This window comes from Haliotis asinina, chromosome 14, assembly GCF_037392515.1.
Source record: "Haliotis asinina isolate JCU_RB_2024 chromosome 14, JCU_Hal_asi_v2, whole genome shotgun sequence".
Taxonomy (NCBI): Eukaryota; Metazoa; Mollusca; class Gastropoda; order Lepetellida; family Haliotidae; genus Haliotis; species Haliotis asinina.
In genome coordinates, this window is record NC_090293.1 from 28,792,714 (window position 1) to 28,820,069 (window position 27,356).

At 37.5% G+C, this 27,356-nt stretch overlaps 1 protein-coding gene across 2 annotated transcripts in view; it reads left to right on the forward strand.

Moving 5' to 3' along the window:
* Positions 1 to 27,108, forward strand: part of LOC137261669 (protein XRP2-like) — a 28,658-nt gene extending 1,550 nt beyond the window's left edge. Inside the window, exons 1-9 of one of the 2 annotated variants that reach the window (XM_067799445.1) lie at positions 11,428 to 11,516; positions 17,644 to 17,761; positions 18,548 to 18,639; positions 19,253 to 19,425; positions 20,357 to 20,460; positions 20,944 to 21,072; positions 21,550 to 21,630; positions 22,137 to 22,236; positions 24,539 to 25,070. In XM_067799445.1, the coding sequence (XP_067655546.1) occupies positions 11,428 to 11,516; positions 17,644 to 17,761; positions 18,548 to 18,639; positions 19,253 to 19,425; positions 20,357 to 20,460; positions 20,944 to 21,072; positions 21,550 to 21,630; positions 22,137 to 22,236; positions 24,539 to 24,714 (1,062 nt within the window). In that variant the 3' untranslated portion in view covers positions 24,715 to 25,070. Of the gene's footprint in view, positions 1 to 11,427; positions 11,517 to 17,643; positions 17,762 to 18,547; positions 18,640 to 19,252; positions 19,426 to 20,356; positions 20,461 to 20,943; positions 21,073 to 21,549; positions 21,631 to 22,136; positions 22,237 to 24,538 lie in introns of those variants that run through there. The other variant, XM_067799446.1, reaches the window with a different exon arrangement.
* Positions 27,109 to 27,356: the final 248 nt, after the last annotated feature.

Sequence of the window (27,356 nt, forward strand, 5' to 3'; positions counted from 1 at the left end):
TACGTTTTGCTAGAGTATTAAAATGGACTGTGTCCATGTGTCCTTGCACATGTGTCTTTTCCAGAGCGGAACTTTAAAACTGTACAATATTTCTTTACCAAACTTGGCACAAAGATAGATCTGGGTTTGTTCTGGTGCCTTTTGGTAGTTTTGGATTTCTAAATAAAATGGTTTTTTTTTTGCATTTCCATGGCAACAAGTTTGGCTTCAACTAAAATTGTAGTGCTCTTTTCTGGAGCAGAACTTAAAAACCTTTGTAAACGCTTTTTCCATTTGGCCATATACGTGCCAAAACATTTGACATAGTCATAACTCGTAGACATATACATGAAGATTACTAAGTGATATGTTTGCAGTGGTTATGGTGCCCACTGAATTTTGTATTGATAGTTAAGTAAATCTTTGAATGTTATTTTTGACAGGACCACTAATTACTAGAAGTGCACAGATTGATCAAATTGTCAGTTTCTTGACTGATTGATAATCAAACTTCGATTATTGATTTTAAAAAATTCCAGTTGGTAACCGTGTATACTATCTCAAAGAATAACACAAATGGGAATAATTATTTATCTGTGACACAGTTCATCAGTCGACTTCAGACTATGTTGTGTATTGCTCAAAACTTCTATAAGTGTTAGTATAAAAATGTTACGTCAGGTTTTAGGCCTCCGTATGTTGACACCATTGATAAATTTGATCTTGTGTAATCCGTAGTACTCATCCTTTGCAAAGAACCGAAATACTCATCTCTGGTCAAAGATATCTTCCTTAGCAACCGTTGAGAGGTATGTATGATGCAGATGATATCATATGTGGTATGTGTTACCTGTTGTTGTTGCCACCAGCCCATCATTTTCTCCGAAGCCATTTCCTTGGGTGCTTATTTTCAGATTGGACACTCTTGGATCAGAATACTGCCTGCAAAAACAGACACATTTTTTCTAGAAAATATAATTCCATTTGTAATACAAATTCTGTTAATCAGATGTTATTTGAACAGAGACATGTAGTGAAATAAGAAAGTTAATTGAGTCATCTGTCTAAGTTTGGAACATGTAATAATCCGGATAACTGACAAGTTTGTTGTTTGCTGCCATGGAAATGAAAACGGTAAAGAGAGCTGTGAGCCAGACGTAGATGTCTGATATATCCTGTTAATTTGTCTTTGCTTCACGAACATTGACATTTTTAACTATACTTACTTTCTTGGCCCATAAGGCAGGTGTTTGCCTAGTGGTTAAAGCGCTGGCTCATCACCTGGAGAATGTCATCAAGCGTCACATAATCAACAACAGGTTAAATTAAACCTGAGATATGGTTGTGAAAGTGATTAAATTGGAAGAGCCTCATGATTCCCTATGATAGGCTTTCTGCATAGTTTTCTCCATGCAACTGAGTTGCATGTAAAAGGGTTCGATTCCCCACATGGGTACAATGTGCGAAGCCCGTTTCTGGTGTTCCCTGACATGATATTGCTGGAATATTGCTAAAAATGATGAAAAAGTAAACACACTGATTCACTTCTCGACCCTTCACAATCACCATCATGTTCATGCTCTTAGTTTTAGAGACATTGTCATTAGTCCCCATGACCGCATTGCCATTGATTGTAGCTATACTGAACAGCAAAAGAAATGCAACTCTTTTGTTAAGTTTTTAAATAGAGGATATAAATATAAATGCTTACTTTTAGGAGTTTTCATTTTTTTAAAACTTGCATTTCTTTTGCTGTTCAGTATATTTGATAACAATATGAAACCTGTTTGTGGTGGTATTTAGAGAGATTATATTTATTGTGGCATGAAGCCAGTAAACAATGATATGGTTACTGTTTGGTCAGACCTTCATCTTGTTTGTGGTCATCATCAGGGTAGGGCAGCACGTTTTCCCGGTTCAAGTTGTGGAATCCTAGTCTCTGTGCATGCACTATAGACACAGCACAGCTGGTGAAACCACTTTTTCCCCAGCGCCAGGTGAAAAATAGTGGATGCGATTTCGCATTATGTTTCAACTTTATGGGTTGAATTTGCATTTTTGATAATATGTTTTGATGATATATCCATTCCGAAAAGCATCAGAATCTGCAAAGTGTTTTGCGTTGCATGTTCCCCTTAAACATATTTGACCCGTGAAGGTCCAGGATAGAATAGACCTTCAGCAACCCATGCTTGCCATAATAGGCGACTGTGCTTTTCGTAAGAGGCAACTAACAGGATCGGGTGGTCAGGCTCGCTGACTTGGTTGACATGTTATTGGTTCCCAATTGCACAGATCGATGCTCGTGTTGTTGATCACTGGATCATCTGTTCTAGACTGGATTATTTACAGATCGCTGCCATACAGGTGGAATATTGCAGAGTGCAGTGTACAACTACACTCGCTCACTTACTCACATGCTTGAACTTATTTAGAGGTTACTTTTCCAAAGTAGATTGACCTACTATTTAGCTGCAATAAATCATTTCCATTTTAGTTCAAACTAATTTGAAACCCAGTAAAGAATGGAACAGTCAACTGTAAACGCACTTCATCGGTAATGAAAGAACTAAAAGTGTAGATATTTGTTGCCATAGTAACCAAACTGGCAAATGCTGGACCACTGTAATTAAATTTGTTTCAGTGTGTTAAATTATCCTTTGTCCAGGTCTTGTATTTGTGCAGAAATAGAATTACATTAATGCTTCGTTCATTTAAGTAGAATTAATAAAGCCTCATCCCAGATAATATGGATAAGCTAGCTAAGTTTAAGCCCCTATCTCTATTGTCATCAAGTGTTACAGTGAGTCGTCTCACTGATGCAAAATCATGGAGCCAGCTTTATTTCTGTGCCATTTATGTTTTGATGATTGTTGACTTTGCTTTGCATTAGTTGTTACTTTGGCTAGTATTTGACTAATTCCAGACTAGGATTGACAGAGAGAGAAATCTGGTGACTTGTGAGCCATGCTTTAACGATCCTAGATAAGTCTTGCTTTGGCTAGGTGCTCCAGGGCACAGTGACTGCCATGTAGTGCTTACTGATCTTGGCACATTGTTGGCACTTTGTGTAGTGGTCATTGATGTAAGTAAATCTCTGCACCAGTCATGCTTTGTCCTTTAAGTTAAAGTTAATCCATAACCCATTGCAGTTTGTAATGATTATGGTTATAAAGGTCAGTCTCAGTGGCACATATTATCAACTCCCTGAGGATCATACAACTCTTGCAGCAACTAGGTGTACTGAGTTGTTGCAGCTTTTTCGTCCTAGTCAGGTATCCATTTACAACTAGTTGGACCAGGACACATAGTTACAGTACTTGTGACCCTTGAAGGTCCTGGGGTAGAATAGGCCTTCAGCAACCCATGCTTGCCATAAAAGGCGTAAGAGCGGAGTAATGGGATCGGATGGTCAGGTTTGCTGACACATGTCATGGGTTCCCAAATGCGCAGATTGATGCTCATGTTGTTGATCACTGGATTGTCTGGTCCAGTCTCTATTATTTACAGACCGCTGCCATATAGCTGTAATATTGCTGAGTGCTGTGTAAAACTAAACTCACTCACTCACAGTACTTGTCTAAGTTCACTGCATGTTGCTGTACTCGCAACTAGGTGTTTGCAAGTATTCATGTGGCCACAACATGTCAGCAACACCATATTAACAGATTTGAGGGTTGTTTTAAGTGCACAGGGTTGTGTATCGTACAATCCCAACTTCCTAAGGATGACACAACTCGTGCAGCCACTAGGTGTACCGCCAGCGGTTGTGCCAACACTGAAATCTACACACAAAGTGGGCTCCAAGGTTTAACACCCGTTCACAGTTGGGATGGATCCATACACATCAAACTCGCTGTATCACTAGCCTACAGTTTAAGACAGCTCGCCCACTATGCTCCTTAAGCCCATATATAGTTATACCAAGGAATTCTGTTTGTCCGAGGACATTTTTGTGTGAGTGAAAAAGTATACAGCAGTATTTAGAAAATCTTTATTAAATTGTTTTTCGACCCATTTACACTTCATAAATTGTCAAAAGTAAAATGCTTTGAGTGCTTAGATGGAATATTACCTTGATTAGTGATTTTAATTTAATTTTTTTCCCCTCTTGCTTTTGGGTTTTCTGTGGGCAAAAAGCCATAAAACAAGAAATGCATTTGGTTGGACCTTATTAACAAGGTAAGGTCTAGTTTGGCTCTGGGTGTCAGTTTTCAGCATTATTAACATATATGCCGAACTGAAGGCCTTGTACCACAATTCATACCGTATGGTGGTGAAAGTGTACTGTTTCACCCCTACATTTTTGTTCAGTCACTAAATTGAAAATTATTTGTTGGATTGTTTTCAAATTTGGCAACCACCATGTTTGTGTGAAGGAGAGATGGTGAATTTTGAATAGGAACTATTAGAATATATCAAAACATTTTAAAAAGTTACATAATTTGAGACTAAAAATGCTAACAGTATTTTGGTAACCTCAACCAACAACTTCAAATCTACAAGAGAGGTACTGTGCAAAGTTCTGTTTTGATATTATTTAATTTATCAAGAATAATAACAAATTATATGTCATGAACTCAGCTAAAAAGTACCATATCAGATTTTTTCAACCATTAACTTTACAATAATTTGATAGACTGTTTTCAGATGCGTATAATGGCATCTTTGTGTGTGGGAAAGTAGTCTGCAAAGTTTGGTGCTTGGTTTTTGTGAAGAATAATTCTTCATTGTATTTCTGCAGATGCTGGAAGTCACAAGTGTAGGCAGCCTTGTTAATTATATTATTTCTGCAGACATCAAAGTGATTAGGTATGCTGTGCTGATGAAATTCAACAAAATTGGACACCAACTTGGTTTACGTTTTGTTTAACTCAGCAGTATTCCAGCTACATGGCAGCAGTCTGTAAATAATTGCATCTGGACCAGGAAATCCTGTGATCCAGAGTATTGATCTGTTCAACTGGGATGGAGGATTCATTATAACAGTCTCACTGCATGCAGTTTGGATTTTCAAATAGTTGTTTGGAATGTTCAGAAAACCATATATTGTCAAGTGAACTATTTGTTATATTTTAAAGACAAAATGTTCTTCACTGAAAAAATAGGGAAAATGGTTTGAGGTTGTTGAGAAAAATGAACCTGGTGTTTTAGACAATGTTTAGTATTTTTGAGAATGCACATAACCTTCATATAATATGATTACCTAACAGTAATATAAATCTCCTATTTTTAAACTGAATTTTCTGAGAAAATAATGGATTTGTATTTTTGCTACTAAGCACTACACTCTGCTGTTTGATGACAATCTGAGATTGAGAGATAGTTACCCAGTGAGTAAGTATAATTTATGTTGATTAAGGTATAACAACATTGTCAATATGGAAAATAGTGGCTTATAAGCAGGGTCTGGCGGAGTGGCAAATGTGCGTTCAGTACACACAAGTGTAGAGAATGGACACAGAAAATAAAGTTCACTGCATCAAGAGGAACGCACAATTTAATATTATTCACTGTACCCACAACACATTTATGAATGATTTTGAAAAGTGTTTGGTTGGTTTTTAGATGCACCATCCATCAGTCCATATGATCAATGATTCACTCCAGGTTTTAAAGATGTTATCAAAACATACAGTTCTCTACACTATTCTTCATTTGGCCTGCAAGGACCATTAAGATAAATGATTCCGGGTTTGTGGGTACACAAATGTTTGTGAGTTGAGGCATAACCCTGATATACGCACGTTAGACAATGTCAAAAACATAATGCATTTTTCAGATGTTTTAGGAATTTTTTGTATCAATATTTCTTTATGCGTCATGAGAAAATTGCCTGTAAATTGTGATGCATTTGTAAGGAAGTTTGCAACACAGTTTTCATTTAGTTGACCAAGAGTTAGCTCCCTTTGACCATGATTCTGCAAAGCTTCAGTAGGCTTTTCTTTCTTATATGTCTTTCTTACTAAAGATTGCAGTGATTCTTGTAATTTTTGACATCATTTTATTTATTTATACATTTTTGAGTTTTTTGTTTTTGTTTTGAGGTTTTGAGTCTGTGATAGAAGTTTAAGTATTTTTGAAAAAATATTGGTCATAGCATACTAGTGATCTGTGTGTGCTGTGTTTGTGGCATTATATTATTCAGAGTAAGTGCTTATTAAATTATAATAGCATGTCTTTCTGCTTACAGATTTTCAAGAATGATCTCAGGGCTAAGATAATCATAAAGCTATCATTAGAAAATTATACACTGTAATCAGTGAATGAAACAGTTTCGAAATTTTGCAAACTAGTTGGACTATCTATGCTTAGAAGTTACGAGACCACAGAATAATTTATTAGTCCAAAATTTGAATGTGGACACTGGTTTCATCGTGAAGCTGATAATAGTGATATCACAATGATGATTTACATCAGGCAATAATCTTGCATGGTATAAAAGTGTATTATAATTTAACAAGTTGGAGAGAGCAATATTTTTACAAAAATGAACCTGTGAAAATTCACTAGTCAGTGACTGAATGTTTACTGACCTGATTGGATATTTACTAGCCATGAAGTAGTGGGCCAGTGGCCATTTTGCTCAATGACTATAGTATCATATTTTCACTCCATACAGATGAAAATTTAAGTTAGCTGTTGCATTTGCAGTACTGAAACCATAACAGGAAAACAGTTATCTAGTAGCTTATTCTGCAAACACACATGATCTTTTTCTGTTCCAATCACATGTCGCTACTTGTAGTGACATTTAACTGTACTTTATCATGACTGTGGGTTGTAAACTTATGGACATTTGTATGATTATTGACACATGAAGATCCACGTTAGAATAGACCCGTGAACGTCCTGGAGTAGAATAGGCCTTTAACAACCCATGCCTGCCGTGAAAGGCAACTATGCTTGTCGTAAGAGGCGACTAACGGAATCAGGTGGTCATGCTCACTGACTTGGTTGACACATGTCATCGGTTCCCAATTGTGCAGATCGATGCTCATATTGATCACTGGATTGTCTGGTCCAGACTCGATTATTTACACACTGCCGCCATATATCTGTAATATTGCTGAGTGCAGGGTAAAACTAAACTCACTCACTCTGTGCTAGAATAGGTGTTCAGCAACCCATGCTTGTCGTAAGAGATGGTTAATGTGATCGGATGCTCAGACTCGCTGACTTGGTTGACTGATTTGACAGTAGCCCAATCATCATTGTGTCAAAGAACAGGGTTTGATTTCCTGTGTCTGCACATTGTGTGAAGCCCATTTCTGGTGTCTCTTGCCATGATATTGCTGGAATATTGCTACAGACAATGTCAAACTAAACTCACTCGTATCCCAATAGCATTTAGCGATGCTCATGCAGATGATTAGTGGATTGTCTGGTCCAGACTTGATTATTTAGAAACTGTAGCCTTATTGTTGAAATATTGCTGAGTGTGGAGTTAAACGACGACATAACCAATGTATGATTATCAGGTTATCATGTTGTCACTAATGTCAGTATGATCATCAGTAATCTAAAAGCTTTTGAAAATGGTAATGAAAGTATCAAAACCTTGTAGCATTTAGTTGCATTAGATCTATGCACTTTAAGATCGCTTTGTTTTAGACATTTATTTTAGGAGTCAGGATAAAGTAACATGGTTGCAGGAAATATTTCATATTCAAAGTACTTTCAGTGTTTAAAATAATAGACAGTATTCAACACAAGCTGCAAGGCACAGCACATTCATCTATAAGAAACTGTTTTTTTCTGGAGACTATTACAATTAATGACTTCAAGAACCCTCAAACACAACCACAACCTGTGAAGGTCTGGGTAGAATAAGCCTTCAGCAACCCATGCTTGCCATGAAAGACAATTATTCTTGTCGTAAGAGGCGACTAACGGGATCAGGTGGTCATGCTTGCTGACTTGGTTGACACATGTCATCGGTTCCCAATTGCACAGATCGATGCTCATGTTGATCACTGGATTGTCTGGTCGAGTCTCGATTATTTACACACCGCCGCAATATATCTGGAATATTGCTAAGTGCAGCATATAACTAAACTCACTCACTCAAACACAACCACAAACAAGGCCTGAATCTTGATGATATTACCAGCTGATAATGAGTTTTTGAAATAAGCATATTGATTTCTATCATATTGGATATCACAGATAATGATTGTGATGTTCATTAATGATTGATTATTTGGTAGAGATAATGTAAGGCATATTATTTATATCACAGAGAGGAGAGCTCATTTTGACTTCATTAGTCGTTTATATATGTCGGAGGCTTTGTCTTGTGGTCCAGAGAGAATGTTTGTTTAGTGTTGCTGTGGTAACAGTGATATGCGAAAGAGCACCTGTCATATAACCAGTTTGACAGGTGCTTGCACAGTTTATACAAGAAGGTATTTTCAGACTGGGCTTGATGGCAACTGACATTGATTTTCATTTACATCCATAAATGATAAAAAGTGTTTTGTTCTTTTGTTAAACCAGACTGCTTGGCTAGGCCACGGTAACAGATACATGCGACTATTGGTTTGGTTGGGGATCCAAGGGACTATTCATAATGTAGAGCTGTGATGATTTCATTGTATATGAAATATTAAGTACAGTCTCTAACACAGTCGTTATAGTTAAACAGTCTGATGTGATAACAGTAACATTGCTACTGACACCTGTAAGGGACTTTCATGATATGGTCAATATAGTTTGACTGGACTTTCTTTATGTTTTTTAACTCTGTGATATATTTTGATAAAAGACAACTATTCTTGTTGTAAGAGGCGACTAACGGGATCTGGTGGTCAGACTCACTGACTAGATTGACACATGTCATCGCTTCCCAGTTGTGCATATTGATGCTCATGCTGTTGATCACTGGGTTGTCTGCTCCAGACTCTATTATTTACAAACTGCTGCCATATAGCTAGAATATTGGTGAGTGCAGCGTAAAACTTAACTCACTTGCTATATTTGCTAAAGTGAACATACAAGATTTAAAGTTGGGTCAAGTTTCCTGGTAGGTTGGAAGGTCAAGGGTACTAAACCACAGTTCTAACTCTGTAGGTTTGTACAAGGTTTAAGGTTTTTGTAAGCCGGATATGGAGTCTAGCTGTATTATTTCACAAAAATTCGTTTGGTGACTGATTTGTTAATTTCTGTTTGTGTAAATGGTGAAAAAATAAAAAACCAAAACATGATGCAGAACAGTTGTTAAACTTGGTCACAATCTTTGAGGATGTTGAGTTTGAAGATGTTGAGCAGAAACATGGTCATTTTGTACTAAAAGTACCTGAAGTTGCTGTACCAGGAGTTCTACCTTACTGACTTGACTAATGAAGATCTGGTTTAGACCTGACTTTCAGTTGAAAGAGATGACTTATATGATCGGGTGGTCAGGTTTGCTGACTAGGATGACGCATGTCATGGTATCCCATTTGTGTAGATTGATGCTCATACTGATGATCACTGGATATACTGGTCCAGTCTTGATTATTTACAGACCACTGGAATACTGCTGAGTGTGGCATAGAACAACCAAACCAAAGACCTTAGCAACTTGGATTTGGAGGACAGGGTGTGAGAGTGGTTAATGTTTCTCAGTGTCACCGCTGTTTAGATTGTGTGGATTGATACTTTTCATATCAAAGTCTTGATTTTCTGCTCCAGAATAAATTATTTACACCCCTTCATCACACAGCTGGAATAATGTGACATTAAACAAAATGCAGAAAGAATACCGTATTATCATCAGGTAATCTGCAGCAGTCTTAAAGGTAACTTGTCACATAGTTCAATTCATACTTAACCACAGTGCTATACATTTTGTTACTTGAAATATCTTCTTTGAATTTGGCAATTAAAAGGAAGTGTATATTATTTCTGAAAAGGTAAACCAATAGTTTGAAATATAATTTTATTGGTGATTACATGTATATTATTGTGCATGTTTTAACAGGATTATTCGTAGATTGTTTGGAAGCATGTGCTCACATGATTGCAATTTCCTGCTTTGTTTGTAAGTCAAATCAGATGGGATTTGTAACTTCTCCATTTAACACAATTGAAACAGGGGATATATTTAATATGGCAAGTCATTGAGCTTAGTGATATTTTTTCTGAAATTTCAGTAAAGTGAACAGTATCATGACTTAGACTTGTGGACATTTGTATCATTATCTATCAGTGAAGATCCGTGGTGACTAATGGGATCGGGTGGTCAGGCTTCAACCTCAACTGACTTGATGAACACAGAGTAATGATCTTAAGTAGAATCGAGGGAACGTGATCAGCCATTATCCACAGACCTGTGGGCACAAGATAACATCTTATGATTTGTAAATCAGTTTTATGAACTTATAGAAGATTAAAGAATCATGTTGATTTAGTGCATGTGACCGACATCAGACAAACTATCTTTATGCAGAAAAAATGTCTATATTCATAGCATTGTAAGTTTGGCACATTGTTGATGAAAACATCCCCATCTTTGAAATTACATCATGTTCTAATCAACCCCATGATTAGAAGTTACTCCCATCAACCACTCTTGCAGGTCAGTCATGAATAAGGAATATTTTCATTTTCATGGCCTTTCCCATTCATTGTGGTGATCAATACCTCATTGATTATTTCCATGTGAAAGTGCCACAGGAATGTTGTTACTCCTTGCTCCATGTCACTAATTCATATTTCACAACCCAGGTCTGGTTGACTCAGTCCTTATCAGGTCTTGCTTCACGATGCTCGGCTGATACTCTTGTGAGGGAGTTACACAAGGAGTGTTTTGTGAATGTGTCGTTGCTTTGCTAACTCTGATAGCTGTTCAGGATTACAAATCGGCCATGGTTGATTGCATGCGATTAGTGATCTGGATACGAATCAACTTTCATTTGTATTGTGTTTGGTTGGCCACAAGCTTGTAAGAGCTTTGATGTGGATTGTTCCCTGCTAAGGTTTGAACAAATTGGTCGTTTATGTGAAGGCTTTCTTGGTACAATGACTTCAGTACAGATTTATATGCTAGTGTACTCATTTTGAACATGTGGGAGTGCTTTAATTACGTTTATGTCATGCCTACTTGATAAATATGAAAATATGTCAATTAAACATTGTTTGGTATTACGTTCCTGACATGCTTGAGATGTATTGAAATGAGATCACCAATGTTGATGTCATAGTGATGTCAGTATTTATAAGTAAACACTGGATAATGGCTAAAGGAATTCAATTCAAGCTGATTATTGTTTGAAGTTCAGGTTGGGTTGGTTTCATAAAGGACGTCAATGAATCATGGATAATATGCTGAAATTTATCCTTCCAACATAGTGATGAAAATATTTGCTGTGACGATGAGGAGCAGGCGGACTCAAATGCGTGTATGTTGTTTTCATCGGTGGAGATAGGGTGGTGCCTGTGGTGTAATTCAGTAACCGTTTTACCATGGAGTGTATCAGCCATCTGCTCGGATTTCATAAATCTTGTACTGTTATGACAAAACGCAAGTGCAGAAGATGTCGTCAAATGAGCAGGTGATACATTTTTTATCACATGATAGAAAATGTTATTGTTGTCTGTGTGATAAACCAGTAACCAATCAGATCAGGGTTTGCATGGAACAGTTATGTCATGTTTAGTATATATATGAACGAACAATTTAATACATTTCAGCACTAATCAAAGCCGTCAGGTGACCTCAGGGCCTGAACAAAAGTATATTGGGACCATGTACTTAGTCAGTATGATGTCATGAATTTATGAATATTACTGCCAATATTTTCAGGATTGAACATCACATGACAGACAAATATGTCCACTGTCGATAAGTTCTGTTGTTGAACATGCTGAAAGTGATAATACATGTCGTAGACATCTATTTAGACTGCTTCAGTTCTGGAAACTGAAGGGTAGATCTGATGTTGCCACCATATCAAATGTATTAGAACATGCTATATATATTAGATACAGGGATATGTTTCTGTTATGTTTTTGATGTTTGTCGAGAAACTGGAATAGAAACTGTAAGCTGAACATGTGAGTTTTGATCATCGTTTTTTTAACGAAAGTGTTCAACATGATGCAGCCAATTTGGCATTAGGCAAATAGCAAGAGGACATCATTATGTTATCATCTACAAGTGTTGCATCATGATATAGCTTGAATCTTGCTAGAAGCTGTGTCAAAACTTTTCCCCTCACTAAATTGGTGCAGTTCACACAGAAGAGTGTTTCCCTTTGGTGTGCCCCCAAACCATGATCCTATGTTCAGATTCTTTGGCGCAGTTACCAACATTTGTCTAGTTATGTCAACACCATACCTGCTAAGGGTTGATCAATGTTGTAAGCATATAAGACCTGCATCAGTCTCCCAGTGTAACAGTGTTTGACACAGATGACCATCTCAGTGACTTCTAATTAGAATTTGGATATATTTAACATTAATAATGACCAAATACAGGTTTATGACAAACACAGTGTTCCATTGTCCCACTGCAGAGTTCCTGTATGTCTACAAACAGCCTCATTAGTATTTCATGACTGATACATTAAACATGAAACTGGCTTAATGTGTTTACGAGGAAATCGAATCAATAGTCTTTTGGGATGACACAAATTGATTGTAGTGTCCCATTCTAGTGTAGGGTCACAGGCTTGTGAGATTTGCTTACCATTACTTGTACTGGACGTTATTCTTGAATATTGTTTGTACTCCCTTTGGTTTTTGTTGTTTTTATTGCTCAGGCATTTACCTTGAGTCCTATATTTGAGGGTCCATGGGACTCATACTACAATTTTCAGGGGTCCTGGAATACAAAACACGGGTCCCAGACACTTTAATATTATTATCAATGCTATGTTGTAATATGGTTGTAGTTCAGTTGCTGTTTTTGTATTGTGCATCATTTTTATAACATTGTCATGGTAATTAAATTGCAATTGATACCATAACCCGACTTGACGCAGACTCAGTCATAACTTAATGTTACTTGATCGTAATTTTTGCCCAAAAATATTTGGACTTGCTCTGCGTCTTTGTGGACTCTCTAATTGATATTGTTCATCCATTGTTGATTACTATGCGTATAGGATGCAGGAAATAACATCCCATATCTACCTGATTGCTGCTTTCTGAAATATTCCAATTATACGTTGGTAGGCTGTAAGTAATTGACTCTGGACCAGACAGATCAGTGATTGACATCATAAGCACAGAGCCGTAGTTAGCTTTTCAAAGAAAGGAGGCACCATCCACGTTAAAACAGTGTTATGCTAATAGTTTGATGCACAAAGTAAATCAGTAAAAAAGATTCTAGGGAGGCAGGTGCCCCCTGCCCCCCTGCTACCCTGGGCTCCCTACAGCCCTAATTCATCTACACAATATGGATACAAGTACTTGTGTAGTAGAATCACTGAGTCTGGTGAACTGACCCTGTAATGACAACAACTCTATTAACTGTTTCAGGGAAATTAAGTGATCATTATCCCAGCTATTTGCCTAGTGTAACACATGTACACTGCCATGTTTACAATGTTCTTGATAAGGGTTGGTAAACACCATCTGAAGAGTGTTTCATTTCATGAAATGTTAGCTGGATTATTTCATGTATGCATTTATGTCATATATATGGGTTTCGCTGGGACCTCCATTTTAGGAAGACCAGTGTATGTATTTAGTTTGTCATGAAATAGGAGTGTAATCAAGTGTTTGATTACGGGATTATGGGAATAAAGCACCCAGAGTTACATATTTTCCAGGAAGCCCCTGTGATTTATGTCTTGAGTGCCGCTCCTGGTGTGGCCACCAAGTTTTCTTCACTTCTGTTATTTGGTTCTTACGTTGTTGGTAACAGAACATCCACTCTTATAACATATTTATTTTTGCTCTAGGGTCTTTTTGTAGCATGTCTTACAGGGATTGGGATAGACAACTTTGACAACAATAGGCCATTTTCAAGATTATTAGCCATTTTCTAATTTTAGGATGGGCCACTAACCTTGTGTCAATTGTAAAATCTTAATTGGCCATTTTTCATTCTAGTGTGCAGAATGGCCCATGGCCCCTCTCTTTCCCAATGCCTGCTCTTACTCTTTCTGAAAACAGTCAAGTTTCAACTTTTAAAGTGGAGATTTTGATACGACCCTCTTGGTTGTGCCTGACTCGGTTGCACATTGTCTATAATATATACATTTTTCAGATGTCCTTCAGACAACACAACTGCACATCCAGTGCGTCTAACAAATTTACGCAGGGTATGTTAAAGGCGACATCTTTCACTTTTGCCTTAAAAAGTCAAACTTTGAAACTAATGGACTTGATGTCAAAGGTGAATTTCATTGTCTCATGTACCAATGTACCATGTCAATAAACTGATTAGCTATGCTTGCATAGACATCACAATTGCACATGATTTACTCCTTTGAGGCTGTTTCTGCAATAGTACCACAGTTACTTTCCCCACTTGAAACTTCACTAGGAAAATCAAACAAACAGAGAATAGTTTAAGTAACATTTTTAGTTTGCTTACAAAAATAATGAAACTTTTTTCCAGACTTGGATGTTTTCATTGAATTCTGCGTCGAAATGACTGTTTGATCATGAACGGATTGGGAGTTAAAATGTGATTTATTGGTATCATTTTGACCCAACTAGACTGTATGTACTCAATGTATTTCTTTTCAAGAATCTAATACAGTTTCCCATGCATATATTGTAAATAATCTTGTCTGTTGTGGCACAGATAGTCATGATGTATGTGATATGCTGTAGGTATTTCCCAAAACATTCATCATGTTTACGCAGGTACTGACATATGAAAGTAATCAATATTATCAATGTTGAACAGCAGTTGATTAAGATGTTCAATGTTCTGCTTCAGTTGCGTTGTGTTGTAATGACCCAGACTGCTAAGTGCTTGTCATTGCTATTGATTTCTGTGAAGAATGTAACCACTGAACAACATGGGGCTCAGTCAAGACATACAGGCCACCACCATATGGCTTGATTACTGTGGAGCCTGATCGTAGAACTAAACTCATTCTCTCAAGACATGTAGCATGTGTAGGATTCTACCCCTGCTGAAATTGTGGTATCTACAAGAGCTGTTTAAAGACAGTGTTCATGTAGATAAGTTGTTTGTGTGCATGATAGTCCAATCTTCAAAAAATGTTTGAGAAAGCTATCATGATTTTGATGTCTGTATGGCTGAAAATGTTTTTAAGTGTATAGTTGCATGTACGGACAAACTAGGTCTGCGAAAGTGGAAATTTGAATGGTTTTGTATTTCATCATGACCATTGACTTACAGTTTACTTTGTTAAATTCAAGTTGTCATATGAACAGGAAAATTGTGTGATTCATATTGTGTATTTTGAATTGAAATATCCTGTGACCAAGTCAGTAATGTAACATTCTGACGCTGATCATGCTAATAGGTTGTTAAATTTTTATCATGGTTTTGAAGTAACAATAAATTTGTGATTTTTTCATATGTTGTAGGTATATTATGGATATTACAGTATGGATATTTTTATCCATTTTTCTTCACAATCTTTAGTCCTACTATCTGTTCTACAAGACTACTTCACAAAATACAATGAGATGTACTTGTTTGTTTTCTGATCAGCTGCTCCATATCCTTGAAATATTGCTGAGAGTGGCATGAAACTCACTCATGCTGTCAGCTGTTGATGTTCAAATCATGTTAACATGTCCTAAGCAATGTATACGTCCTATCAGATAAAGGACATTGACATTTCAACACTTACTGCCAGCCCAGTATTCCAGGGTTTCACAATTTGTTTGGAGTTACATACCTTAGGCTTTGCAGGAGCCTATGTTTGTTGGCTTAAATTCCAGCTTCCCTGCTTTTGTTCCTTTTTATGAAAATATTGTATCACTTGAGGCTTTCAACCAACATTAAATGGACTTTTGTTTTTCATACCGACTTATCCTGCATTGAACCTAATCAGCTTCTTATGAATCTAACCATGTTGACCTGTAAATGTGCTATTGCAACATGTATTGAATAATATTAGTTACACAATGTTTAAAAAGGGTGTACAGAATGTAAGACCCTTGTAAATTCTGTGTTTCTTGAGGCGCACTGGATGATGAATTTATTACCCTGAGATCTATTTATTTAACTAAACAACACCATTCAACTTTCGGCAGATTGAGATGCACAACATTTCACCTTGATATTTCTGAACGGTCGTAAAGGCAAAAATAACTTGGGATTGCTTAGTTTATGATAAATTTGATAGAATTTGAGTTTTGTGTTAAACATCAAGTGAAATACAGAAACATTTTAGTTTTTGGTTCTACGTATTGACACAAACAGAAAAGAAATTATGGCAACTCTAAAATTTCGAAGCAATTGGCCATTTGGCAACCACATGCTCTCTGGCAAATTTCACCCACATGGTTTTGTATGCTTTGGCTATTGACCAATCAGAATTCAACTAATTTTTCTTGAAGTTAATATTGCGGCAATATATATGTTGTCATGATGAAGACTTGTCTATAAGTACGAAAACCCATACATTTCTGTACTTGTACGGATGTCTTAGCATTGGTGTTCAGGATTGTGTCGGTAGGCTGGCTGCCTTGGTTGACATAGTCATCATATCCCAATTGCAATGCTCATATTGCTGATCACAGGATTGTTTGGTCCAGACTGGATTATTTATAGAATGCCGCTATATGGCTGGATTATTGCTGAGTGTGGTGTTAAATAACAACCAAAGCATACTTTGTTGTAAGAGGTCAGTGATATGGCTGGATGGTTCACTGACTGGGTTCCTGGATAGCATCACTTCCTAATTCAGTAGGTCAGTGCTCCTGGACCAATCAGCAGATTGTCGGGTCCTGACTTGGATATATCCATTCTGTCATCATACATGATGAATGCTGAAGAGTGAAAAGTGTATGGAGCACGATAGGTAAGCTGACTGAAACACCAGGATAGTGATTGAGTGAGGTTGAGGTATCGGGATTGAGCCCACCGGTGACCTGCTATAAACACCTTGGAGTCAACCTTGTGTGCAGACCCTGTCCGTGTTGTCACAACTGCTAGTTGTAGTGTACACACCACAACCCTCTGCACTTAAAAGAACAAATCAATCCGTTGATATATGACAAGATGGTGGCCACATGTATGCTTGTTAACACCTAGTTGAGGGTACAGCAATTGCAGTGAACTTGGAGAAGTACTGTGATTATGTGTCCAAGTCCACCCAGCTGTGATTGGGTACCTCGCTAGGATGAGATAGCCACATGAACTCTGTGTGCCTTGAGGCAGGAAGGATTGTATACTCCCAAGGGAGTTGAGATTAATAATATGATGTGCCATTGAGATTGACATCCAGTGATTGAGGGAAAAAATACCAGTTCATTGAGCAAGCACTAGTTGCATGGAAATGTGCGCTATGTAAATATCTTATAATAAAACAAACACAACAAACAAACATAACATCTGTGGGTACGTATTTCAGCGGGACTTGTGGGTAGCTTTGTGGTTAAAGACTTGTCATACCAAAGACCCAGGTTTGACTCGCAACATGAGGACAATGTATGGAACCCATTTCTGGTTTCCCCCATATGATATTGATGGAATATTGTTTAAAGCTGCGTAAAACTAAACTCTATCACTGGTTTCAGGGATGTGCGAGCCCAGGTGAATGTGAAAGACTTCATCATAGAGAACTTGAAGAATGAAACTGTCAGTCGATTACCTGGAACAGTTAATGGTCAACAACTTGTTATACAGAACTGTGAGGTAACTACCACAAGTTTTAAGCTAAATTTTAATAAAATGTCAAAACTGGAAGTGAATAATTTCTGTTTCTTGTTATTGATAATTACCATGGTAAGTTATGTGTAAGCTTTGTAAAGCTTACAGACAACAATTGTGTAACTGGTTTTTTTTGTTGGGGTGGGGTTGAGGGGGGAGCATATTGTTGCTGCTTTATCACCAGTTTCTGCAGAACATACCCTTTAGTTTACAATACTTGTATATGTTATATGTTTGTTTGGTTGAATTCTAAATGACACTCATTCTGAGAGAACCAGTGAAGCTCTGGGTTAGAACATTGGCCTTCAGTAACCATGCTTGTTGTAAGAGGGGAATAACAGGATTGGGTGGTCAGACTCGTTGATTTGGTTGGTGCATGTCATCAATTCCCACTGGGTTGTCTTGTCCAGACTCAGTTGCTTACAGATTGCTGCCATATGGCTTGAATAGTAATGAATAAGGCATAAAATTAAACTCACTCATCCAAACACAAGTACAAGAATATGAACATTACTTAGAAAGAGTAATCCTTTTTGGACTACAGTGCACTCTGTCTAATTTGGACCTTTTTGGGACTGAGAGACAGTCCGAGTTCCACAGAGTGCACTGTACTTTTAAATGGCTTTGTGTATTCTTCCTGGAGAACATGTTATAAATATAAGTGTGATTAAAGAATCAGTTGCTGATGATTATTGATTATGATAATAATTTTTATCTTCAGCGTTATTGTCATTGTGAATGTTGTTTTGTACTTTTCCTGGTATCTTTTAGGACTGCAACATCTATGTGTTTGACCACTCTGCAACGATAACCATAGATGACTGCACAAACTGCCGAATGTTCCTTGGACCAGTTAAAACAAGGTTTGTTGGAATTATGCAGCTCTAGCTCTTTTCTCCTTTGTAATATAGCAAGAATAAATATACATCATTTCTAATAAACCTAGTAGGAAAAAAAACCCAAAACCCCACTTTGGCATAATTATGATTATATACTGTGTTATTACTGTTGGCCATATTAGAAAGCTTGCATCGTTCACATAATGAAGAGCACCTATATGGAAGTGGCATAAGATGGTATTGTATTCCACACACCAGATTTCAATCAACAGTCTAAGCTTGAAGCACAGGGTGACTAAATGGATGTACAGATCAGTACCTAGATTTTTGAAGCTCTCTGAGTGCTAAGATAGTCATAAGCTAATGTTAATGTTTGGCACTTCCAATAATCTTAGCGCTAAGAGAGCTTCGGAGATGTAGGCCCAGACTTGTCTGATAGTGCTACATCATACTCTGATGGCATGCTGTAATATCCCATAATGACAACTACTGATTTGTGTTGTCAGGATTCGATTATCTACAGGCCATTGTGATATATCCAGAATAATGCTGAATGGAGCAACAATCAAATGTAATGCTCTAGAAAAACATGATCTTTAATCTGGACCATTTTCTTCAAAGTTCGTCTTCGTTACAGTGTGTTTTTCCGTGACTGCAAAGACATCAAAGCCATCGTTGCATGCCAGCAGTTCCGGACGCGAGACTGCAGCCGGCTGGACATGTTCTTATGTTGTGGCTCTCAGCCCATCATCGAGTCCACCAACAATGTCAAGTTCGGCTGTTTCCAGTGCTCCTACCCACAGCTAGACAGTAAGTTTGAGGGACATGGGAGAATGTTGTCCAGGGTCCTGTTCCTCAAACTGATCGTAGCGCTGTAACTGTCGTAACTCCCTTACTTAAGCATAGACTTGCGACTGTCATAAAGCTATGATCGCTTTGAGGAACAAGATCCTGACTGTGTGACTGAAGGGAGTCAGGCCTTTTGCCCTATTTAGCAATGTTCACACATTCTACCCCTGTGGCTTATTATGATTTGTAGCTTCTCATGAGTCACTTAGAAGTAATTTTGAAATAATTTGTAAAATGTAAAATATTGGATCTTCTCAGATTTAATGAAAATAAGTATCACAGTATTGTATTGATTATTTTGTATGGATCTCTGGGTTGTCAGTCCATATGTGATGTAGTTATTATGCAACACTGTCCTATAGGTCATTCTAGATATATTCATGAGAACCTGTTGAAAGATGAGGATCATCGCAATGTGTATCCCTTGTGATGAATTATTCATGGTCAAACATCTCCTGCTTGACTGTATTGATTTTTTCCGTCACAAAGGATGAATATTTCATTGTAAAACAATCATGGATCATTTTGACCAGGTCATTTTTAATTTTCTGATTGTTTAAATACTTTTGATAAATACGTCTTTTGAATATATAAATTGCACAAAGCCATAAATCCAGCTTGGGTCTGTTTAGGAATCAAACGTACTGTAAGACTCTGTCTGCGGTCCCTAGTGTTGGGATCTGCCCTCAGCTTTGATTATTTATGGCATGTTTATGTGTTCTGTTGTCTATGGTTTTAGATCTACATGCTGTTTTACGTCTGTATCTGTGGTTTTCTTGTTGATTTTAATGTGGTTCTTCAACATGTTTTTCGATTTTGATTTATGAACCTAGGACAAAATATGTCTGGTCTGCAATGCCTGGAAGTTCATGGCTTTCATGTCTGTCTGCAGGTCAGATGAAGGCGGCTGAGAGGACTGTGTTCAACAATAACTGGAGCAACATCCACGACTTTACCCCTGCCCCAGGGGAAACAAACTTCTCTCTCCTTGCAGAGGTAAGTAGCAGCTTAACCTGGCATCTTGGGGACATTATTATGACGAAGCAAGATGTGGGCCAGTGGGTAACTGAATCCATTTTGTTTCTTTACTTTGGGGAAGGTGATGAGAGGTGGGCTAGTGGATGATCCAGTACAGTTTGTTTCCTTTCTGAGGTTGTGGTTAGAGGAAGGGGTCACATGTATTTTAGAGGTTGATCCAGTTCAATTTGTTTTTGACTTGGGGGTGGGAGATAGGGAGTAGGGAGTAGGGGTGAGATGTGGGCCAATGGGTACAGTAACTTGATTGTTGACAGTAACTGTTTCATATTAAATATCATTTAGACAAAAAAAACACAAGATAAAGATTGCAAGTTTTCCAAAATATTCCTGTTTACTGAAATCAAGAAGCTACTATTCGGTACGGCATAAAATATGTATTTGATCATTGTAATGCTTGGGACACGAGTGCTAAATGTTAAGTCATGTCTTTCTTTACTTTAGGAGGTGAATATTGAGGACTATGTTCCACTGCCAACTGGGGATGAGTTTGCTGCTTTACAGATCACATATGATGCCAGGAAGAGTTGTGTCCCTTACACACTGGGCACACGGCGGAAAAAGTCAGATGAGGTGTGAAAATTAGATTGCAGTGTTACCAACCGAAAGTTGTTATTGCACAAACATTTGGGTTAGTGGAACAAATGTTAAGCTGTGATTTTTTTCCCCACCTGTGTTACGGTGAATAATTTGCCGTGACAAATGGTGTAAGAAATCCCTTCTGAACCAGCAAAATATAACATGGGTAAGTCTAATATATACTGAATGTTACACAGTGAGCAGTCAGGCAACAATTTTGAATCAGTGTCAGTGTGTTTGAGATGTTCCTTGCTCTGGTGTCAACTTCAATTTCATGAGCAAGAAAAATTCTGTTGTGATCTAGTGATAGGAGACAGTGATAAAGCCTGGTGATGTCAATCTGTGTCATCAGATGGACTAAGTTCTACCTATGAGATTCATGTTTCATTTCTCTGTTCCAGCTTTGTGTCTGTATACTCATAAGTGAATGAGACTCACACAGTGTTTCATAGTTTCACCTCTCTGTTCCAGTCTTGTCTCATTATATTCTTCAATGATGGCGGCTCACATGACCGGGCAATCTCATTTATAGAAACGATGAGGAGTAATCATGTGAGTATTCTATGGTTGTGTTCATATCTAAAGTACAATCTTCAAAATGCTGTTGGCATTATTGTATGTGTATCACTTTCACTTGACGATCACGAACAGTCACGTGAATTTTCTTTTATTGGTTTAACATTTACCACTTTCTAATGGCAGCAATCTTCAAACTACTCTTGGCTTTATAGTATGTGTATGAAATTCACTTGATGATCAGGAATGATAATGTGAGTGTTCTGTAATTGTTTTCATATTTACAAGAGAGTAATGGCTACAATCTTCAAAAGGGCTGCTTGGCATTATAGTATGTGTATCAAATTCACAATGATATGAGTTTTTATTGTTTTAATACATACCAATTTCTAATGACGACAATCTTCAAAATTCTCTTTTGTGCGTTAGAAGTGTGTCAAATTCACTTGACAAAGGTAAATTACCATCAGTTACCTCTCTTAAGGGATATGAATTTTGTGAAACTGAAAAATGATACATCTTCATGCTTGCTCTTTCCTCAGCCGGACTGTTCCCTGATGCAGACAAAGGAGGTCTCTATGCAGGCTGCAGACGCACAACGAGTGTTTGGCACTGATTCCTACTCACTAGCAGTACAACAAGGTAGGTATAGCAGCTCTAGAGCATATCTGTGCAGAGTTGCTTCCCTTTTGTGTGTTCTCATATTGTGACTTATATTAAAGGTCACATGCAACGTAAAACACAACTTTGCAGATTCTGGTACCTTTCGGTATGCACTTACCGAAACAAATCATCAAAAATGCCAATTCAGCCTATAAAGTTGAAAAAAACGCGATGAAAAAAAAGCCCGCGAAATCGGGGTTCAAACGTTTTACTAAATTACCCCAGCGCTGGGGGGAAAACTGGTTTCAGCAGCTGTGCTGCGCTGCGTCCATGACGCATGCGCAGTGAATAGGTTCGCTGAGCTTGAAACAGTATGCATGCCCAGCGTCTGAGGTCGTGAGGAGGAGTCTAATCTTGGTTGTGTACACAAACAAGTAAATAATCTACTCGTTACGTAAAACAACTTGTTGATTGTGGTAAGCAGTCTCTGTCACAGAGAAAGCTCCGTGTCTGGTTTATTTACACCTATATGTCTGTCTGCCTGTCTGCTAAAGACAACATGCAATACACAGCTTCAATCATTGACCACGTGCAATTTGATTTTAACACCTATCAGACAATACGACGTAAAGAAAATAAGTTGATTTATAACTTGTGCACCCGAGTCCCGTGTCTGCCACATTATGTAATTAGGCACGTGTGATACACATGACATGTTTTTATGTCTGTGGGTTGCAAACAAACTACATTCATTTTTTTCGGATGACTGGATCTGACGGAAACTGGTGCAAACTCTTGTCAGTTTCAAGTCCTGCTTTGTACTTGGAAGAATGACAGATTCCAGCCACGCAGGATTTTTATTGGATTGAGCGCAAATTCAGAGAAAATGTATTTTCCAAACCCAACATCTCTATATACATTCTTCATGGATAACAACTTCTTTTCGTGTATATGATTTTGTTTGACAACAGTATATGAATCCATACTGAAACGACGCATCAAGTATACAAAAAGAAGTTGTTATCCATAAAGAATCTTACTTTCTTGTGACTGGCTATACTTCTAAAATGCCCATCAAACAGATCATCTTTCTGTACACACAATGAACCCATAATGAAGCATATCAGCAAATGAAACAGCCAATCGGAAGCCGTCGTTATACTTGAGTGCATATCCACCTGCTATGACTGGGTTCGGTCTCCCGAGGGCTTCGTTTCGGGGGAAGTAAGTCCAAGTACAAAATATTGCACTTTTGAATCGCGATTATACGCTTATAATTGTGTTTATTTGCTTTTTTAAAAGCAGCAATGTATATTATATGTCATGAATAAGTGATAAATGTGTTTTAATTATGTTTGATTTTTTGGTTGCATGTGACCTTTAACAACTTGTAGTATATGTAGTAACAAAGATCGTGATGACTTTGTAGTTTGTGTACTTTGCTGCATACAATTCATACTTCATTGTACACATCTCAGTCATTATAATAGGAGATGAGAAAGTCAAAATTAGTGTGGGTCCGCAACTAGTTTCTGAGGCAGAACGAGGCTGCGAGTATAATTTATTTCTTAGAGAGCTAGAACAAGAAGATCCAAGATTGCTGAAGGATTTTCTCCCTATGGACATAATGTCAGTATAAACGATAGTGATGTCACACCGAGGTGGACACAGGTCTAAGTGATTTGATTGGTTGAAAGCTTGCTATGTCATACGATTCGGCTCTGACCAGTTGTATGTGATTTCAAATGGATGTTCTATTGTTGCAACTATGTTACATGCTACAAGTCTTCACTACAAATCACACCATGAGAGCGCACCTTTAGCTTCACCAAGAACATACATGTATTATATTAACCATCTTAGTGGCTGCAAGATGCTGAGTAGTCACAGAAGCCTGTGATGGCCAGTTCATTTTCACAAGCTTGTCTTGATTATGTTTCTAAGAGACAGCTCATTATATCAGTCATTGCTTTTTTCGAGTCCACACCTATGTTTGAAATAGCTGCTGGCCCACTAGCCTGTGGCTAGTAAAATTCCAGTTTGGCCAGTCACTGACCAGTGAATTTTTGTGGGGTCATTTTGTAAATATATCACCCTCTCCCACTCATTACGTTATATAACTCTTATATAATGCAGGTTTATTGCTTGATAAAACTGTTCATCACATTAGAAACCCATGATATTCATATTCAGACTGTTGAATTATTTTGTGGGATAGTAACTTACAGGCATAGCTAGCCCAACTGGCTGGCAAAATTTGGAAAAACTATTTCATACACTGGTCCAGACTGAATGAGACGCTTTATCATGTCAGTTCTTACTGTGTTTTATACTGTTTCAGGGCCTGTGATTGGGCTAGAGTATAATGGAACCGGTGCAATAAAACACTGCCAAGACACAGTTGTGGATCTTACGAAAGGGACAACTGGACTGGTGTTCGTGAGCCAGAACCTTTCAGCGGCACTGCAACAGATTGACAACTTCTACAACTTCGCTGACATGCAGATGGGCATGTGATCCCTTGATCAGTGAACACCTGTCTACAGATCATCAACAAATACACTGAGTGCCTGAGACATGTCAATGTTAGTGTCCTACAGAACAGTCAGTCAGTCTCCACAGCATGACAGCAAGGGGTGTTTACTGTCAGGAGTCCAGTCATGTGGCCAGACTAGTTTAATTACTTGTTTTGGAGATCTACTTGTCACTTAAGGGTGGTGGGGTAGCCTGGTAAAAGAATTCCATCATCACACGGAAGATCTGGGTTTGATGTCTGACATGGGTACAGTGTGTGAAGACCATTTCTGGTGTTGCCTACCACAAAATGTTTGGAATATATCTAAAAGCAGTGTAAAACTAAACTCACTTAAAAATATCTTCAATAGGAAAGAATATTGTGTCTTTTCTAAATGTCATTCAAATGTACAAATCTGTTTACTTTAATAATGATTTGAAGATTTGTGGATGGCTGTGTTGTGCTGCAGTTTGCTGCTCAGAGATGCATCCCAGGGTGCCATTGTAGAAAGTGATCTTAGTGCTAAGGAAGTTGTAGCGCTAAAGTTGTTTTGTACAGCATCCAGGAAGCTTTGATTTTGGTTTGCCACAATGTTTCTGGGTTTGTCAGCATCATGCAAGGTATGAAACTCCCAAACATTTCAGCCAGACCACAGGGCTGGTCAGCCCTGACCAAAACTAACCTGCCTGCAAATAATTTGGGTTTGACAAGCAACATAGTTTATCATCCAGTTGGAATTCATCGTATATTTTTACAAGTGAATTAATATTGCTTTTTTATCCTGAAACATGATGAATATCTTCATATATATGTCTGAATTTTAACATATATAGGAGAGGTGAATTTGAGAATCTGGCAGTCTGTGTTGAAAATAACCTGTCCTGGGTGCCAGGCCATCAGGCATTTCAAACACGGCTAAGTGTTAAATGTGTGAGGCTTTGGGCCTTCCTCCCACCCTGATCTGACGTGCTGTGATATAACTGGAATATTGTTTATAGCGGCATTTTTCCCAGCTCTCTCACTCACTCACTCACTCACATATTTGCAGAAATCTTTGTCATTATTGTATTAATACTTTCCGTGAGTCAAAGAGATCTCGTCATACTTAGTACTTTTGTTGTTGAATCTGTATCATTTTGGTTTTGTTTTATCCTGCTTTCAGGTATTTTGTAGATGTAAACTGCTAGCACAAGTATTTATTTCTGCTTGGACGTTTTTAGCAAAGAAATATTTTCATCCGATGATCAACATATTTTTTGTACTCTTATGCAATGAAGCAGTGAGTTTATGGATGGTTACATCAGGAGATTTGAATATGATACTATTTTGTTTGTGATGTTAATATTTTTCCATATGTAATTTAATCATTTACTGTTTGAATTATTTTGAATAGTTTTTCAGTAAAAAAAAATGTAAATCAATAAGGAAACAAAATTATGTTGCCAAGTAATGAATTTATTTTGGTGTACTTTTATTGTAATATGTACCATAATCAAATTTTACTCACTATTGTTTCATAATTTGAATCATGTCATTTAATATCTTTCACTGATCATTTCAAAGTCTGTGTTCTAGGCTATATGCCGTATGGTTTGTTTGATTCAGTTTCAATAGGGGATTCAGTTACAAGAGGGGATTCAGTTTCAACAGGGGATTCAGTTTGAACAGGGGATTCAGTTACAAAAGGGAATTCAGTTTCAAGAGGGGATTCAGTTTCAAGAGGGGATTCAGTTTCAAGAGGGGATTCAGTTACAAAAGGGAATTCAGTTGCATAAGGGGATTCAGTTTCAACAGGGGATTCAGTTTCAACAGGGGATTCAGTTACAAAAGGGGATTCAGTTTCAAAAGGGGCATTCAGTTTCAAGAGGGGAGGGGATTTAGTTTCAAGAGGGAATTCAGTTGCAAAAGGGGATTCAGTTTCAAAAGAGGATTCAGTTTCAATAGGGCATTATGCTTTATTTTTATTTTAGCATCAGCTGAATGATATATTTTCTTACGTATACCAACCGCAGGTGTATTGGTGAAAGAATAATATTAATTTATTCATTGTTTTATTTGAAATTTACGTTGACTGTAAATGACTAAAATATCAGTATTTATATCCAAACATGATATCTGTTGTGGTGTTTTAGTTTGAAATCACTCACTCTCTAAACATGAACTTATTGGTAGATATTATGTTTGTACTTAACAGTTTGAAGATATTGTTAAATATATTGATGTGGTTGAGAGCACAGTTTGTGTTGTGCAGACTGCATCCGCCTGATAGGATAATGTGTGAACAAGGATGCACATGTTAGTGTGTTGCCATGGTGATGACAAATACCTCACACTCATTTTATTGCTGCAGACAGCGCCATATTGGATGGGGGAATCTGGTTTGTGAATTTGGAAAAGAGAAAGAAGGGAATTGTTTTTTTAGTAAAGTACTGTGGAGTAAAGAAACCTGATGGAACAGAGCTAATGAAAAAGATTTGTTGATAATACAGTTTTATCTTATAGGGTGATGGTCATTTTCTGGGAGGATGGTTGGAGAGTCAGGATGATGAGTCTTAGGATGATAACTCTGCGATGGTCTTGCAATTAGTTTGATCTTTTCTCGAGGAAAGTTCAGGAAAGTAGTTCATCATCTGTCATATTAAAC